Here is a 17,880-nt window from a genome sequence, read left to right on the forward strand (position 1 = left end):
TTGAGAAAGTAATATGCATCATTCCACTGAAACTCATTCAAATACACTGATCAAATTCTCAAAGGTGGATTAAATGCTCCCTGAAGCAGGTTGTTCGAGTTGCACAGTCTTAATACTGATGAAAGAAATCATTACACTATAATTTAAGTGTTACTCGTCTCCATACACAGTCAACCCAAAGTATTGATTCTAAGCTCAGTCAGAAGGCACCTTTTCTCCCCTTTCTCAACCCGGAGGAGCGGAGGATCAATTGGATAAATTCAGTTCACCTCAAAAATGTTCCCTCTGATGGAAAACAAAAGCAAGTACTGTGCCATCTGAGCCTGGTTTCAGTATTAATGGGGCATTATGGGTCATGTTGGACAACAGAGGGTGTGATGAACTAGCAGGATGGTGTGTTACAGCACGACTGTAGTTCCCCTCAGTGATGCTCCACAAAGGCACAACACTATTTTGAGAAAATTGATGCTTCAGTGAAGGATGTTGTCATTCTCGGTAAAATAAAAACACATTTCCACATTCTACAACACCACATAAGACACACGACAAAACACAGGTACAAAAATGGGGCCAAAGAAGAAAAACAAGAGAATGTAGACGACATGCATGAACAGTTGGAGAAATGACTTGTGGGAGATAGGGTCACACAGGGGGAGAGAGAAACAAGAAAAGCTAAATGACTGACAACCAGAATATTTGCTGGCTCCTTTATTTTTTTAGATAGACAGCCGCTCCCTCAAAGTGAGGCCGGTAAATCACAAGTATCAAATACAAATCCCTAGTATCAAATATAAATCCCTAAAAAACAGAAAAGGAGGAAGGAAGGAGGGAAGCATGGAAGGCATAATATATCTAATAATACGGGTCACATAGGGGTCGCAAATGCAACCAAACATCTGTGATGGACAACTATACATTTGTGAAAAATAGAAGAGATTTGGCCCTGAATGAAAATTGTAAAAATATTTTCTGTAGGTTTCTTTTCTTCTTAATTTGACAGTTGTACATCATGTAAATGTGTGGTGTATGTCTGTGGGTGCATATGTGAGAGAGTGCCTCCCACAGTCCTTGCACACCAACAAGAGGAAAGCGTGATATCACACCCTTAAAAATTTGCAGTCGACACTTTTCGGAAATACATCTGTGCAAGATTGGCTCAACTGCGCTTAAAAAAACGATCATAAATAGGGAAAAAAACAGTGACATCACATCGTCCTGTTTTTCGCCTATGCTTGATTTAACTTACTTTATGCCTGTGATTTTCCTGACAGACTACATACGAGTCAATGATGCTCTATTTTTTGTGTTACTTCATATGAACACTTAAACACCGCTCAAACAAGCCTCTGAGCAAGGCATTTAAGGAATATGCAGCAGCTGTTTAACTGCAGGGAAGATTAAATTTATCTGTGAGATCTGTTTGCTGATCAGTGGAATTTGGTGGCGGTGGTGAAGATAAGCGGTTTCACAAAAATGTGCATTCAGCAAACCTTTCCGTGTAGAGGTAAATATAAAATGCTTTCTAGGCCATTTAAAGGTCTGCCATTAATATCTGTGGAGGGAAACTCGATTCTTTGACATATACGATTAAAGAATTAATCTGATAACAGAATGTTGGATCTAATTTAAACATTGTCCCCTGTTTTCTATTAACAATACGACATACTGAACTTGACACATGAGAATTTGCAAGAATTTAAACACCAAATCTTTTTGGAAAAACTCTCCAAATGATGGATTACTAGAGTTTGTACCAAATATGCTTTGTGTTTCGTAGACTAAAAGGGACTAAATTCAAAACCAAATACTGTACAGTGAATTTGGTCATAACACAGTCCCCCCCTCCCCCTGCTGAAACACCTGGGCCCTCCACACACTTTTCATTTCAGTGGGACACAGCTACATAATCTACTGGCATGATATTCAGAGGACAGCAGCCTGGTAATTAAAAATCAGTTCCCGAGGCCTTTGTCCTTGGTTGCTGGCGAGTAAGTTTCTAGAGACTTCCCTGGAGGATTGCGGGTGGGAGGGGCAGTTGGCCCACCTGGAAGATTGCAAATTCATCTGTCTCTGTATTGCTGTCATGGCATTTTAATGGTCCAGCTGGTTCTGCATTTCAATAAGCCAAGTTGGGAGCACAAGCAGAGTGTTCAGTCAGAGAGCAAGAAAGCTAAATTTCTCATTTTGTTTGCTGCAAAATTTGTGACAAGCACTCAGGTTTGAGAAAACACATGGTTAGAGTCCCGCTCTGTGAGGAGTTTGCATGTTCTCCGCATGGGTTCTCTGCGGGTTCTCCAGCTTCCTCCCACCTCCACAAACATGCGCTTAAGGTTAATTGGCCGGTCCAAATTGCCTGTAGTGTGTGAGTGTGAGTATGCATGGTTGTCTGTCTTTGTGAGGCTCCACGGTGCATTGGCGTCGCGCCCGGAGTTTGCACCGCCTCACGCCCTAAGACGTCTGGGATAGCCTCCAGTTCCCCGTGACCGGCTATGGCATATACAGTGGTTTGGAAAATTAATGAATGAATAAAAAGTTACTTATGGAGGCAAAATAAATTTGCTTGTTTGTTACATTTGCTTGTTGTTTAATGTAGCGGCAAGAGGACACAAGACAGTGTCTTTTTGTGCCGGTCCCAAGCCAGGATAAATACAGAGGTTTGTGTCAGGAAGGCCATCCGACGTAAAAACTTTTGTCAAATCAAACTTGTGAATCAAATCTATGACTTCCATACCAGATCAGTCGAGGCCCGGGTTGACAATGACCGCCATCAGCGCTGGTCACCTACAGGGTGCTGGTGGAAATTGGAATACTGCTGGTCGAAGAAAGAGAGGAGGAAAGTGTGTTCGCACAAAGAGAGAGAAGAGGAACACCAAGAGTATACGACTGAGAGTAGGGACGTTGAATGTTGGAACTATGACAGGAAAAGGTAGAGAGTTGGTTGACATGATGCCGAGGAGAAAGGTAGACATACTGTGTGTCCAGGAGACCAGGTGGAAAGGTAGCAAGGCTAGAAGTTTAGGAGCAGGGTTCAAGTTATTCTATCATGGTGTAGATAGTAAGGGAAGGAGTAGGAGTTATCTTGAAGGAGGAGTTTGTTAGGAATGTCCTGGAGGTAGAAAGAGTGTCAGATAGTGTTGAGTCTGAAGCTTGTGTTCTTGTTTGTCCTCATCTGTGATTGACGTCACTCTTTGTGATGAAAAGGTTGTGAACTAAGCATTCCAGCAGACTGTCATGATGTCTACCTAATAAAAACTGGGTATAAGTGACAGAAATAACGGACGTGGGCCTGATGTAGGTATTGAGACTTGATATGGTTACAGAAATAATGGTAGTTTTTCATCTTCTATGCATATTAGCATTTGCTGACTGAATTTAGCCATCAACAAACTGAAAGACTGACAGCCCAACAAAAACCCAACAGAGCTATTTCTTTGTTCCCTTCCTCTAGCCTTGGTAACAGCAGCGAGGCTAAATGCCACCGATAAGGGCTAGCTGTATCAACCGTGGCCTGAGGCAAGCAGCTGGACCATCCCTACTAAAAAAGTGCCTAGCACACTCAGGACTGGTGTCTTACTATAGGAAACACTGCCTAAGAATGGGGGAGATAAAGAGGAAGAGCAAAAGGGAGGAGGTGGGAGGAAGAAATATGCTAAGGAGGCAAGGGGGTAATTTGACTGTGTTATGGTATTTAATTTAGCTAAAATGCCCTGAGAAAGAGTCTGAGACGCTGGTTGTGCATCTGCTGGTAGAGACTCAGTAACTGAGGTCTGCACAGAGGTTAATAGATTAAAAAAAACAGGTTTCGTCCACCAACATGCTTGCTTACTTGTCATTTTATGAATAGCTGGAGCAAATATAATGGTACAAGAACTCCTAAATTGAATCAGAAAAGATGCAAAATAGATAGAACATACATTTAAAAACCCAATGTTGCTTAATATCAGCAATAATGACAGCAGATTGAAGTAGTTCTGGCAATATTTAGCTTTCTTGGATGTTTGACGGATGTCATTCATTGTTATTTAATAAGCTGTATAAGCATACGTAACAATATGACAAAACATTAAAAACACTGACAGTAAATTCCTTTGTCTTGGTTTTCACAGAGGAAAAAACAGTTTTTTCAAGTTAATGTGATTTTTTTTTAAATTTATGTTGCTGACAAAGAAAAAATGTACATAATTATGTTTTTACATTGACAGAATTTCTGTTTGAGAATTTCTGCATTAAATTAAACATTATTGATAAATGCTTTAATGAATGTTGCTGTAGTGAGGTCAGCTTTCAATTCCCCTTTCACTCCACAGTATAATGATTTAGATTAAACTGCTTTGGATTTAAATGATGGAAATTCTGACCTAATTTGTGAACCATCACTGCTGCTAAAATATTCAGCGATTCTATCCATGATGAATGGCAAGATTTGAAATGTGGAGGGGAGAGGCAGCACCGTAGATCACCTGTGGCATTTTATCAATTAGAGATTTAATGATCATTGCAGGGGTTCAAATAAATCAATAACTAGTGCTGAGTTCAGCTGCTGATTTGTTTGCTGTCAATCCATATTTTCTTGTAATATTTTGCTTCTCATTATTAAAGGCATTACGCACTGAGTGTTCGTTTGACTTAGTGGTTTTATTCAAATGAAACATGTAAACATGAAGAACATTTCTTAAACATTTCTTAGACAGTTGGAACCTGACAATTCCATGTAATCATCTGGCAGTGTAAGAAATTCACAGCGCCAGTCTAACTCATTCTGTTCTAATACTGGACAATCAGAATAACTATATCTGGATGATTACCGCAGTGTCTTCCATTCAGGACCCCATAAATAAAAGAGAGAGACAACCCAGAGCAGCTAACGGTGCAGCCAAGTCGACATTTTAAATTTACTGGTGTATTTAGCAAACATATGGCCTCTGTCACTCAATATGTAAGTATATGCAGCGAATGCACAAATCAGAAGCCCTACCATTTATTATCTGCACCTGGTACAAGATTAATCCTAATGACACAGTCATAATTATTAATTAGATTAGAAATACTGAAACATATCTAAAAAGAGGGTAATTTCACAAACAAAATTCAACTTTTGAATCTTCTGATGGTTATGACAGACAAATAAAAATAAGGGATTTGACAGATCTTTGAAAAGCAGCAATGGCTTAGGATAACATAAAAAGGACTATGAAAAACCTGAATGCATCTATGATTAAATTCTACCACGTTCTGAATTTCATTTAATAGCTATGTGGTTTTATGTCAATTTTTATGTTCATATTTCTGAGTTTAGAAAAACATAATATCAATCTTATCACCACTGATGTTTTTTTTCACTCTCCAGGTCAATTCAGTTGCAGAATCAGCAAAATAACCAATGTGGTCCCATCACAAGCCAAATAACAATCCTGACCTAAATTGATTTTCATATTTGCTGTTGCCCATAGAGTTGTTATGGTGCTCAAGGGCAAGGTAGGATTTCACAAAACGGTTTCTTAGTTGCATAGTCAGCTATATTCAAGACAAAATGAGAGCAATTATGCAAGAGAGACTAAAAGGAAAATAAGTAAAAAAAACTGCAGAATAAGAGTTTTCAAACTGAGTGGAGTGCTGAACATTACTTGAAGCCAGTGAAACCAATGAGCTCATTTGGGAGAGTCTAAGCACTTAAAAAAATAGTCAAGAATGCTCTCAGTGAAGTGGTCACTGATGGCTACAAGGCTTAGCGCAATCATCGGGTCCAATGGTCGACTCTGAAAAGCAGCGGTGGAAGACTTACAGTGATTCCACATTTTAGGCATTTTCCACCATTCCTTTCCATGGCACACTACAATGATTGGGGAGGCAAGAGTTCCATTTACTGATACATGGCTTTTTGACAGGATTCATGTCCACAACAGGGACTGACATCTCTGATCATTTCTTTGATGGAACATATAACCTCTCAGCAATATACCCCTGCAGCATCATAATGTGATTCCATGATCGATGGCTGTATTGCAATGCATTGTCGCTGCAGAAGTACGGGAGAAATGTGAGGTAAATGCTCAGATCATACACCTCGGTGCATCAATTTCTTGAAACTTACAAAATCTTTCAAGCCAGCATTCGCCCATACCTGCATGTATTCATACAGTGATGGCAAAGGCAACCGCACAAGATGTCACCTGCTCATTAGAAGCGATAACCGATCACTCTCACCACTTTGAGGGCAATCTGGGTTTTGCTATCTCGAACAAAAACACTCAGACTGATATAGACTGCAGGGGGTATGGAATCACTGACCTTTTGATAAGTGGAAAACCACTCCGCCTCCTGAGCCACAGCCGCCCTAGAGGCTCCCACACAAAGATGGTTTTCCACTCATGGTAATATATGTGTGTATCGTGTGCTCCTATCCGTGTGTCATGTGCATGCAATTGGGTTTTCTCACATGCGTGGGTTTTGAGTCTCATTAAATGTTATAATCCATTCTCAATCAGGATGGAAAGAGAGGAGGAGGAAAGTAGCAGGTTGGAAAGGAAAAGAGGAAGGGATCAGAGGATTTCAACATATCCTGCCATTAGAGGAAATGAAAGGGAATTTCTGATTTAGTGTTGGTCATGAATATTGAGAAGGCCAGAATTGGGAGCCCGACCATGGCTTGATTGAACAGTAACTTCTGATTCAAATAGTGATTTATTCAGGAGAACAAACTTTTTGATGCCATGGTAATTTGCAATCACAATGTGCTTTAAGAGCTTCATACAAAGACTTTATGATATAAGATATAATTATATACATCTTATATAATGAAGTATGATTCACATGTGCCCGACATGCCCACAAAGCAAAAACCTACACAGAACTGTGAAAATACAAACCTGTGTCGTTTGTGCATGAATTTACATTTTCCAATCACACTGAAACTTACCAGTGTGAAACAGTTTTATTTCTCTTCCTCTTTTACCTCCATCATCTCGCTCTTCTTGTATACCAAACATTTTCACCTTTCCTGCCATCTTTGTACAATTTCCTTTCAATGATTTGCTGTTGTTACTTCCTATCTTCTCTGAGTACCCATCCCCACCATCCCCACCCTAGTGAAGACGGTGGAGTTATGACTGATTCCAAGCCTGCATGCAGTCCAGGAGAGTGCATGAATGTCAAAGGCTAAATTAAGATCAAGAAAAAAGAATAAGGCTCAATAATGAGGATACAACTCACTACATGAAAGGTTACCAGAATTGTTACCTATCAAGTTCTGCCTGATTTGCCATCTGTCAGCTCTGATAAAAATAGTGGCAACAAAACCTGAAAGTTAAAGGATTGTTTGTTTCCATGTCTAAAATCCCCACTGTTGTTTTTTTTTCTTTTTCTGCAGTATGTATGTTGTAAGTTTTCTGTCATTGAGGTCAGGACAGGGTTCTGGGATGGTTATATATTCCTAACAGTACACCCCCGCCAAAAACATGAATCCCATAAAGTAGCTACAGCTCTATTTTCATAGGATGCACAGCTTTAATTATTACTACAAAGACATATTACGTACCAAAATAACTGCTACTGTAAGACATTAACAAATTTGCACCACATCAAAACGTTTCTCAAGTTCTACCCTAAAATGTTTACATAGGGCAGATATTACATAATTGCACTGATCCCACCAGGTCTAGAGATTCAAACTGGCAGTGACAAAGTCATAAGCCCACATCTTCATTCCCATCAAGTCTCCTTTGAAACAAGAGGACAGCAGAGGAGAGGTGGGGAGCTGCAAAAACACACACATTTCACAGAAGCAACAACAGCAACGTGAATATCTAATATTTTCACCTTTATTAGGTTGGCAACAACAATAAAACAATAACCTTGACAAAATTTCAAAATAAAAAAATAGATACTGTGTAATTTAACACACTCTGCCTTTCTACTCAAAACATCAGCAGCCTAGTTGATTCAACACAAATGGATGTGTCATATTCTGCCTGATTTTTTTTTTTTTTTGGCTGTACAGCAGATTAAAAACAGACAACACAAACTTTACATACAGTATACTCATATACAGTATATTGTGTAAAGATTCAAACTCAATAAATACATAATACTCTGTAATAACTCTTTTTTTTTACTAAAAGCCCCAATCAGCACTTCAAAGTAAGACAACTTGTTTTAACACAGTTTTGATTTTCTACCACATGTTTTCAGTTCAGTGAGTGGAATACAGACATATACAAACAATTTTTCTTTTTCTTTTAGTATTTAATCAGTAGCTCTTTGATTTTTGAAACCTTGAGCCAAAATACACCTGTCACATAACCGGCAACACAGAAATGAATACTTTTTCGACTTCTGACCAAATACTGCATTCTCCTCTTGTATGAAATGTATTGTATGAAACTTTTACATTATGCAGAAAAAAAATGAACTACTTTATTATACTTGATTACAGGACTTTGCTTTGTTGTTTTTTCACCACATTGTGAAGATAATACTGCACTAATTCGGATCATATAAATTTCTCTCTCAAATCGAGACAAAAATATATTTGACCAAGTCTAAAATGAGGAGAGAAAAAAACGGACAGTGGTTCCCTACTGTTATTCTTCATGTATGCCAAGACACATTGCTCTGGAAGGGAATTCACAGGACGTATCAAACAAATCAGCTGTCTCCTCTTATCTTACAGATGTGATGTGGATGCCAGATAGAAGAACATGTACCCTCTTCAAGGCGGGAAGTCAGATGGCCTGAGACAAATAAATGACATGGCCCATTGTTGTTCAAATGAACCCCTCTCTGGACTTAAATCACAGCCAACAATGTACAATGCAGAGGGTGTTTTCACATACACTGCTGGAAAATGTTTTTAAAAAGAGCAGCATGTCTGTGTGACTATAATTATGTCTCGATTTTTTTTCTTTTCCTACAAAATACATCTTGAGGCACATATACAAAACCATCTGTAATGCATTTAAGCTGCATCAAGCAATACTTTTTTTAATTCTACCACTGCATCAACAACTGCTGATTATGCTGAAGGGTGATGATGATCCTATTAAGAAGCAGCAGCCCATACTGCAGCTTTATAAAGCTGCTTCTACCTCACTGATGGTTATCTTCTGTGAAACAAAAACAGTACAGCAGCAGCACGTACAGTATCAACCACGGGCAGCCACTAGCACACATGATTATTTCAAATTGCCTAAAGGTTACCTGTTTCGTGTGAAACCAACAACGACTAAAGTATATGAGTGGCTTGCTGAGAAATCGCAGGATGTACATAACCTAAAGAGACAACTATCTTTCTGTTGGTGACTTTGGTCTGCCAAACCTTGGCTTTAAAACAACATTATATTTACATTCATGAGGTGGCCAGAAAGGTGCTGGAATTAAATGCCCATATAACTATTTCCATTGGATGTGTAAGTAGCAAACCGCTTGCTAACATACCACAGCAAATATGCTTAAGGCTAACAAGCTTAAAAGCTTCATGTTAAGAGTTTTTCTGCCCCTTGTAGTCAAAAGTCTCTTCATGCAGCTTTAAAACAAGGAATGACATTCTGAGGGTACAGTTAAGCAGGACCGAGTGCAGTTACAATATCAAAAGATTGAGTTTGCTGTGACACTTGGTTTTCAGCAGGGACATACAGTACACCACAAGAAAACCTTAAACTACAGATGAGACCATTAAATCTGGAAATTTGTCCGGAGCTACAGGATATGGATGTCATCATGTGACATAAATTATGCTTTGAGACTCATCCCATAATTATTAAGGGCTGAAAGTAAATTGGTGGGAATGACTTTGCAAGGGAGGAGAATCATAACCAAAGGCAGTCTGTAGGTTCCTGAACAACATTAATCATCTGTATTTTGTTTATCAAAAGCCCCAGACTGGGGGAACAGTCTTCATATTTATCAAGCTGGAATGTGCACAGTAAAAGAATAAAATAGCCAATATTTGGCAAGATTTGGTATTAACTACCAATCTGCTTTAACTAGTCCACAGTCTAAGAAGGATTCATTTTACTGCCTATACATGACTCTTTTTTTCAGCAATCATCTATTGCCTGGCCATAAACATGGGAAAATTGAATAAAAACAAGTCTACCTAATGGTTATTTTCACTTAACAGTTCCTTGTGATCTGCAGTACGGATTAATAGATTTGTAGGACAGGCTTTAAGATTTTTCAGGTCTGTACTTTATGGGCAATAGATGTGCTACAGCTCAAAGAGAGGGAGTCAAGTTACTAGTAATACTGTAAGGGCTGCCCAGTCAGTTTTACAAACCAGTGAGGGATATACTACTGAGCCTTCAACCTGCATTGCATCTAAACATGTAGTTTCAGATCAGATAGGTTTAAACTTGACAGTGACCTCTAGACTATCAGATAACCTTAATCTAAGACTACTCAGTGAGGAGGGAAATAAAATCCACTATGAACTTTAAAGATAACTGCGTCACTGGAGCCAAGTGCCCAAACACCTGGCAACATCTAATACAATAATGTGAAATCCATAATCAGGTCATTTCTTTTATTCTCATACCAATGTATATATGACCCTCCATTTACAGGGGAAAAAGACATGTGATTCATTTGTTCATAAGAAATGGCTCGTAAGAGCCATGCTTTACATTAAATTAAATGCACTAAACTGCTAGTTTAGTGCATTTAATTTAACTTAATGTTAGAGGTCTCAGAGTCAACCTGACCATTTGCAGAATTTTGGGGAAAGGGTGCTATTTATTAAGGCTTTTAAAACAATTAGGAATTAGCAATAATTAGCTCAGATTTAAATTTGCTAATAATAAACGAAGCAAGTAATTTGTGGAAAGTTACATTAATTCAAGAGAAAACATCTTTAATTCTGCTTCTGGGTATTTTAAGGGTTAAATGCTCAGTCCCTGCTTTGAAGCTTTGCTGCAAATGTTTTGCAGAACTAGCTTCACAGTACTATACTTGGGTTTTGTACAATGTTTACAGAAAGTTTGAAAAGAAAATTAATAAATGGTCAGCTCAGTGATTGGCCAAAAAGCAGTAACATACAAAAAATGTGAGAGAACACCTGATTAAACCCTAAATAATCCAAACTACTTTATTTCTAAGAAAACAGTCAAGGCCTTACATCATTTTTATCAGCAGCATAAAGACTGTCATCAATGTTACTGTTACTGTATGCTTCTACTGTTAGAAGTCACATATCTGTTATATCTTTAAATAGGTTTGTGAGCACTAGGAAACATTTTGTATCCAGTCTCTGCAAATGACAGTCACAGAAAGTGTGGAGGCACTGAATATAGAGTGCGTCCATTTTACAGCCACAAACAAAATCTAACAGGTAGAAAATGGTGCGGTCACTTTATATGTCTGTGTAAATATTTATGAAGTACATCTTTGTCTTCCCATTGTGACTGACCTGGCTGACGACATATAAGACAATGTAAATGCTAAGCACACCACAGGGAGACCACTTTTCATGTGATCCAGGGTTTAGTCACATAACATATAATAAATACCATTGCAGAGAGACTTTTTCATTAAATTTCTATTTAGACACAACCCCCTTTTCTTAAAAAGCTTGGAATGCAATAGATGACATTTATTATGACCAGGGCAATGTCACTGCTATCAGCTGATTGGCTGATGTCACAGAATTTGATTTCTGTTTGTTTAAGCCTAGCCAAATTAACTAAAGGTTAACTAGCTGTTAAGCTTGTTAGGATTCATGATTCCTATTTTTAGATTCCAGTATTATCCTTGTACTTCTAAGTTATCCCTTCAGATAGAGCATGAGTTTGCCCTCTTCCTTGCTTTAGGCTCCCCAAAGTCTCTGTCATCTGCTGCACAGTGGCTGAAGGAGCACATCGTCTGTGACAGCCTACGCATGCCCAAGCGGAACACACTATTTGACAGGCTGTAGATGACACAGTTGCAAAAGCTGTTGCTGATGGCCAGCCAAGTGGTGATGAATGAGAGGGCAGGGCTATCCAGCACATGGGAGCTCTCCAGCAGGAAGTAGATAATGTAGGGCAACCAAAGCATATAGAAAACACTGGTGATTCGGAAGAGCACCATTGCATAGCGCCGATCTGGTCCATGCCCTCCATGATGTCCATTACCGCCACCCTCACCAGCCTCCATCTCCTGGCTGGGGAAACGTGCCCGCCGTTCACTGATTTCCCTATTGTGCTGCTGGCAAATGCGAAAGATATGGTAATAAGTAAAGCAAACCACAAGTGCAGCAGGTGCATAGAGAAAACACACCACAAAGCCTGTAAAGAGGGCAGAGGTGGGCCAAGAGTGAGCACACCACTCAAAAATATCTCCATGATAACCTGGCTTACCCCACCCAAAGAAAGAAGGCAAGAAAACCAGGCTTGAGTAGGTCCAGATTAGGGTAATGCAGACTCGTAGTCGGCATGGTGTCACCAGCTGATTGTAAGATAGTGGCTTAGTGATGGCCAGGTAGCGGTCTACACTGATACACGCCAAGCAGGCCATTGAGACGCTCTTGAGGACAGAGATGACATAGCTGAAGATCTGGCATGTGATGGGCTCTTGGACACCTGCTCGGTAGTGGAGCAGAGACAACGTTGGCACCAGGCAGCTGAGACCTACCAATAGGTCAGCGTAGGCCATAGTCTGAATAAAGTAGCTGGTAGTGTAGTGGTGTAGTAGAGGGGCACAGTGGAACACAAAGATAACAGTAAGGTTTCCTGCGATAATGAGCACAGTCAGTAGTACAATAACAGCAGTCTCAAGGATGCAAGTCTCGAGGCCTTTGTTTAGCCCCCATCCCAAGGGACAGGAATGGTTGGTGGACCTGCCAGGAAAGAGGTCTCCATTGCTGCTGTTTGCAGTGAGCACCGACTCTGTTGTCAGTTCAGATAGGTCCATTGTTCTGGATGCTATCCAAGTGGGTCAGGTTTGTAGCGTGCCACCCATAAGGCAGCTGGCCTGAAACTGGAGAACTGTCTGCCCCCACCCGCTCTACACCAGATGTCAGCAGCCTTCCTCAGTTAATGGAGCTCAATAGTCTCTTGCACAATCACTCTCTCCTCACCATACTCTCACATAGCTGGGTCTCAATCAAATGAACACTGACAAGAGGGAATCAATACAGCCTCTGGGTGGGTAGGACAACCTGTTTATCTCTCCTTTTCCAATTACTCATGGTGAGTAAAGTAGTGGGTGGGCAACAGTCAAAGGTAGAGAGACAAATGCTGAATTTCTTCAAGAGATTTAAAGACAGGTAACATTACTGCTGTGGTCAGCATCTATCCAAATAGCGCATTTTCAGCCTGCTTGGCCTGCCAGTCTTTAGCCCCATCTCCTGATTCTAATGAGGGTTGCCACCACGATTTCGAGGGCATAGACTGTCTTCACAAGGGCAGAGAGCAAAGAAGATGTCAGGAAGGAAACCATATAATGAAGTTAAAGCATGAAGCAAGTACTGTTTTCTCCTGAACAATCCTTGCAGGAAATCAAATAAGTGAGCAGAATATGGCTCCTACTTCCTTGAAGAACAGAGTGAGTATCATTATCTTTTAAAATATACATTTAAGGCAATCATTGCTTATAGGAAGGAGAAAAAGATGTCTTCAGAGTCTCTCTTGATGTATACCAAAGTTCGGGGAAGAATATTCCATCCATTTCCATTCGTCAACCTTTCAATTCAATCCAAAGTTTTACTGTGCGTTGGTGCTACTATGTAACTGCAGGCTTCCTTTATTTTGGTGGTCCTCCGGTCAGTGTCTGGAGCCCATGTATGCTCAGCTATTGTCTGAATCAAAACACAGACACAGGCTAGAACAACATGGGGATCTCCGCAGGAGATAATGTCACAGCTCTCTCAGCACACATTGCGCTGAGGGAAAATGTGTTTACAAGACATCTCTTGGCAGAATGAGGAAAAACCCAAGTGCGTCAAAATGTCTGGATGAGTTCTGCCATTAAAGTGACTTAAACTTGAAAGCAAAATTTGCAAACTTGCCTCTCAATGTTCTGGACTGCAAGTTGCCAATAAAAAACAAAGTGAAGTCCAGAAGCTGATGATAGTGTTGAATGTCAGACTCCTGTGCAGGCAGGTGAAAGGACTCTCTTGGAGCTATGAGAGGCCAGCTGAATAACTCAGGGCTCCACTCACTTCGACTCCTCAGCAATCCTGTGCCAGACACTTGCAGAGAAACCAAACTGCTAATTCCCATAAGCGTGTTGCTTGAATTTTTGTTGTGACATTCTGAAGCACAGGCAGAAAAAGCTTAGCAACTTCTCAAGTGTTTCATGTTACCATATATTTTCTAATTTGCTTTAGTCCTTTGAAATATGTGCTCTCTTTAGTTGTAGAGGTATTGGTCCTACAACTCCTCTCTCAGAGTCGTCTTGATCACACCGGCAGTGAAACAAAGGATCCGCTCTAGCAACATAAAGAAACAACCAAGTCCCAGTCAGAGTCGCAGTTTTAAGCCGTGTCCTCTGCAAACGTCCCCGTTTCAATTCCATGAAACTCAACAACCCACATTTTAATAAATAAATCCTTAGATCTTGTCATATAGAAAGAGATGAATGTATTGCATCTTCGGAAGCAGCAAGTAAAAAAACAGAAAAAAAAGATGACTGAGCTGATGAATATGAGTTGAATCTGCAGCGAGACAGCAAGGGGAGGAAGAGTCCCTCAGCCCTGGTGCAGTGAGAAGGAGATGCTGTGACTGGCTTACACCTCCCTCCCTCCCTCTCTACACAATCTCTCTAGCTTGCACACTCAGTCTCTCTCTTTCCACACGCATGAACCCAGCCTCTTTCTCTCTCTCTTAGCCTCTCGCTCATTGTCCCGCCTCCTCCCATCACAGCTGCACCTGAGGCTCCATACCACGTTATCCTCACACTAGCTTTCTCGAAGAGGTAAATCTGAATAGATTTTCTATTTACGTATTACTTATCTCTCAAAGTCTAATATCTATTAACTAAAACAATACCCCAAATCCCTCCATCATCATTTCAATCTCCCATTTCCATAAATGTATCTAGATCAAGGTCTATTAAAGGCATCCATACAAAATAGCAGTATTAAAAATAAAGCATGAAATGAAATACCACGTTAAAAAAACAAAAAAATTATATTTTTAAGAGATACTTATGATGCTTTTTTCTCTTTCGGGAGAAGCAAGAAGAGCTAGTATTTAAAATGCATTATAAATATGTATAGGATGCCTCCATAAGCCTGCAAAACATCCTGAACAGCAAAATCAAATCAAATAATTCCTCTACTTAATTAGGTCGGCTCTACCAGGTTATTCTGGACAGAAGGTCCTTAGTAACAGTTGCCAAGCATTTTGGAGAGTTGGGAGCATCTTCTGGCCAGAAAATGATAAAGGGGATCAAGTGACAGTGAATTAGCTGAATATAAAGGATGGATGGAAGACACTATCAAGCTATGACTGCAAAAGAGAATCTTACAATAAAACAAACTGCCAACATCTGTGTTTTCTTTTCATACTGTTGATACTATGAGGAGTGGCATACTACAAGTTGGATGGAAAAATGCTTCCTTTAGAAAACGATAGTGCACCTGGCCTCTTCCAGGAACAGAGGAGTGTTTTGATTAAGAAAAAAAAACAGGGACATACAAGGGCTGAACCAAGATCTTACTGGGTGACCTTGAGGAAGCAGTACTATGTCATAAGAATATTACACAGAAATAAGTGGAATAGTGCCAACACATTTTTTGGTATACCATCTTTTAATATGAGACTATTCAAACCAATGAGTGAATGAAAATTCATTAGATACATAATAAAACACAAAACCAACACTTTTGTTTGGTTTCTATTTTTGACAAGCTGAAGTAAAGCCTTATTCCAATTGCCATTGATAAAGACAGTCCATTTGATGGGTGGAGCACATCAAGACACTAAATAAAAATGATAGCTATACTGGTGTGCGCTGGTATGGTCACAATAAAAGGCTTGTCTCAAAACCACTTTTATCACAATGCCACAGATTGCAAGTAAGCTTATGTCTCCACCACTCTTCAACACAAAGTGACACCATTGATGTGGAAGTGTGGCTCATCAAGGAGCTGATTGAACAGCATCATTGCTGCACAGATGTTCCCGAGCTCCTGACAATAAGGAGTCAGCTTCACCCTTTGTTACTGTTGTTAGATCATTACATTAACAAGACAAATGCAACTGAACAATGCACTTGAGGTTCCATTAGTGAATATGAAAAAGTAGATGGAGAATTAGCCTTTAAAGTGAAGTGGAATATCACTTTAAGATTTAAGACATTGTGCTTGTTGAATGGAAAAATATATATACAATAATGATACACTCAATCAAAAGGACAGCATGAAAGAAGGTTAAGAAAGAAGACACAAATTGAAGAAACAAAAAAGTTCTGTGAAAGTTCTGCTGTCACAATGCAATGAGCCAGTCATTGGAGATCTCTCAGCACAGAACTCTTTACCTTTGGAAGTGGACAATGATGAAAAACAAGACCAGAAGGCCACTGTTAATAATTCATTCTGCTCCAAAACAAAGCCAGCGGGGCCACTTGGAAACAAAGGTGGAGGCTGATTCACCTTTCACTGCTTCCCAGCATCCCACCCTCCTCCACCCCTGAGCCCCTGCTGGTTCCATTCTCCGCAGTGATGCATTAGTATAAGTGGGGAGTTAACATCTACAATAAAAAGTGTTAAATTGACTAGCTTATAAACCGCAACTACACAACTATAAGTACGAAGGCAGGAGTTTAACAACCATTTTCAAGGAAATCCTTGACAAGGTGAGCAAGTTTGTGTAAAGAAAAAAACAAAGTTATTTCAAAACCTGTCAGACATTGAAAAGCATACAGTGGTCAGTTGGGTCTTAACTTTTGATTCTGAAGGGACAGCCAGTACTCAAGTTTTTGCTGAAAGACATTATACTGTTTATAACTTAGAGAAGGAAACTACATAGGACCTTGGATTAAAGTTACAGAGAAGCAGGTGAAAAACAAGAGTAAAAGAAATTATATGCAACAAAATTTATGAAAATAGAAAACTGACGCCATTATATAAGAATGTGATTTAATGTACATGAGAAGGAGGTGGCGTTCCTCCAGTTAGGATATTATAATACTTGTTTCGGAATCCAAATGACTAGCGGATGCTGATTGGCACTCTAATGGTAATTTTTATGCAAGTGCTAGTGGGATGTTTTGCCAAATGTGTCTAATGTCTCTTCAGTATCATCAGACTAGAGACTCATTAGATTGTGTAACATTATTTTGAAAGCCGTTCTAATTTATGGGTGCATGCATGCGAGAATCTTTGACAGGGTTGCTGGTTTACAAGATGTTTTTCTAAGATTGGTTATGAAGGAATTTCAGGTCATTTCATTTGCAAGAGTGTTGAAATGGAAATGTATTTGTTTCTCTACCTCTGAACACTGACAACCATCTATTTCCAAGAGAGTGAGGGTTTGGATATGGAGGGATGGGTAAGTGAGAAAGATTAATGTTGGTTCACTGCCTGAATGCAAATATTCACTAGGCACAAGCGCCACCAACAGACCAAGACTAAACCAGCTTATTAGATACAGGCGTATGAAAAGGTTTAACTTTCAGTTAAATGAAATTGCTGATCTGAACAACCAATGATTTATAAAAGAAAATCTTGAAAATGATCAGGGGTGCCCAAACTTTTTCATACCACTGTACAAGCTAGTCAGTGATTATTCTTATCAACAGAGGGCAAAGCTTTGTCCCAGTGGCTGAAGGCACAAAAGAATACTTCCATGTCATAAAAACTGTAATCGAAATGGAGATGTTAAAGATTAACGCTGTTTGCCAAAAATGAAACCATGATCCTACATCACCAAACCCATTAGAAGTCAAGAAACAATTCATGTTCAG

General features: G+C 39.6%; 2 protein-coding genes across 4 annotated transcripts in view; both read right to left on the reverse strand.

The window, feature by feature from the left end:
• rabgap1l (RAB GTPase activating protein 1-like) overlaps positions 1-17,880 on the reverse strand; it is an 85,112-nt gene that overhangs the window by 39,231 nt on the left and 28,001 nt on the right. The gene's annotated exons all lie outside the window — the stretch shown is intronic.
• Positions 11,392-12,882, reverse strand: gpr52 (G protein-coupled receptor 52). Its single transcript, XM_068320272.1, has one exon. It carries the CDS (start codon positions 12,880-12,882, stop codon positions 11,764-11,766), a length of 1,119 nt encoding a protein of 372 aa, XP_068176373.1. The 3' UTR covers positions 11,392-11,763.

Source organism: Antennarius striatus, chromosome 7, assembly GCF_040054535.1.
Source record: "Antennarius striatus isolate MH-2024 chromosome 7, ASM4005453v1, whole genome shotgun sequence".
Taxonomy (NCBI): Eukaryota; Metazoa; Chordata; class Actinopteri; order Lophiiformes; family Antennariidae; genus Antennarius; species Antennarius striatus.

Bases quoted from the DNA above. Each gene is read 5' to 3' on its own strand.
- gpr52 (XM_068320272.1), bottom strand. From the start codon at position 12,882: ATGGACCTATCTGAACTGACAACAGAGTCGGTGCTCACTGCAAACAGC.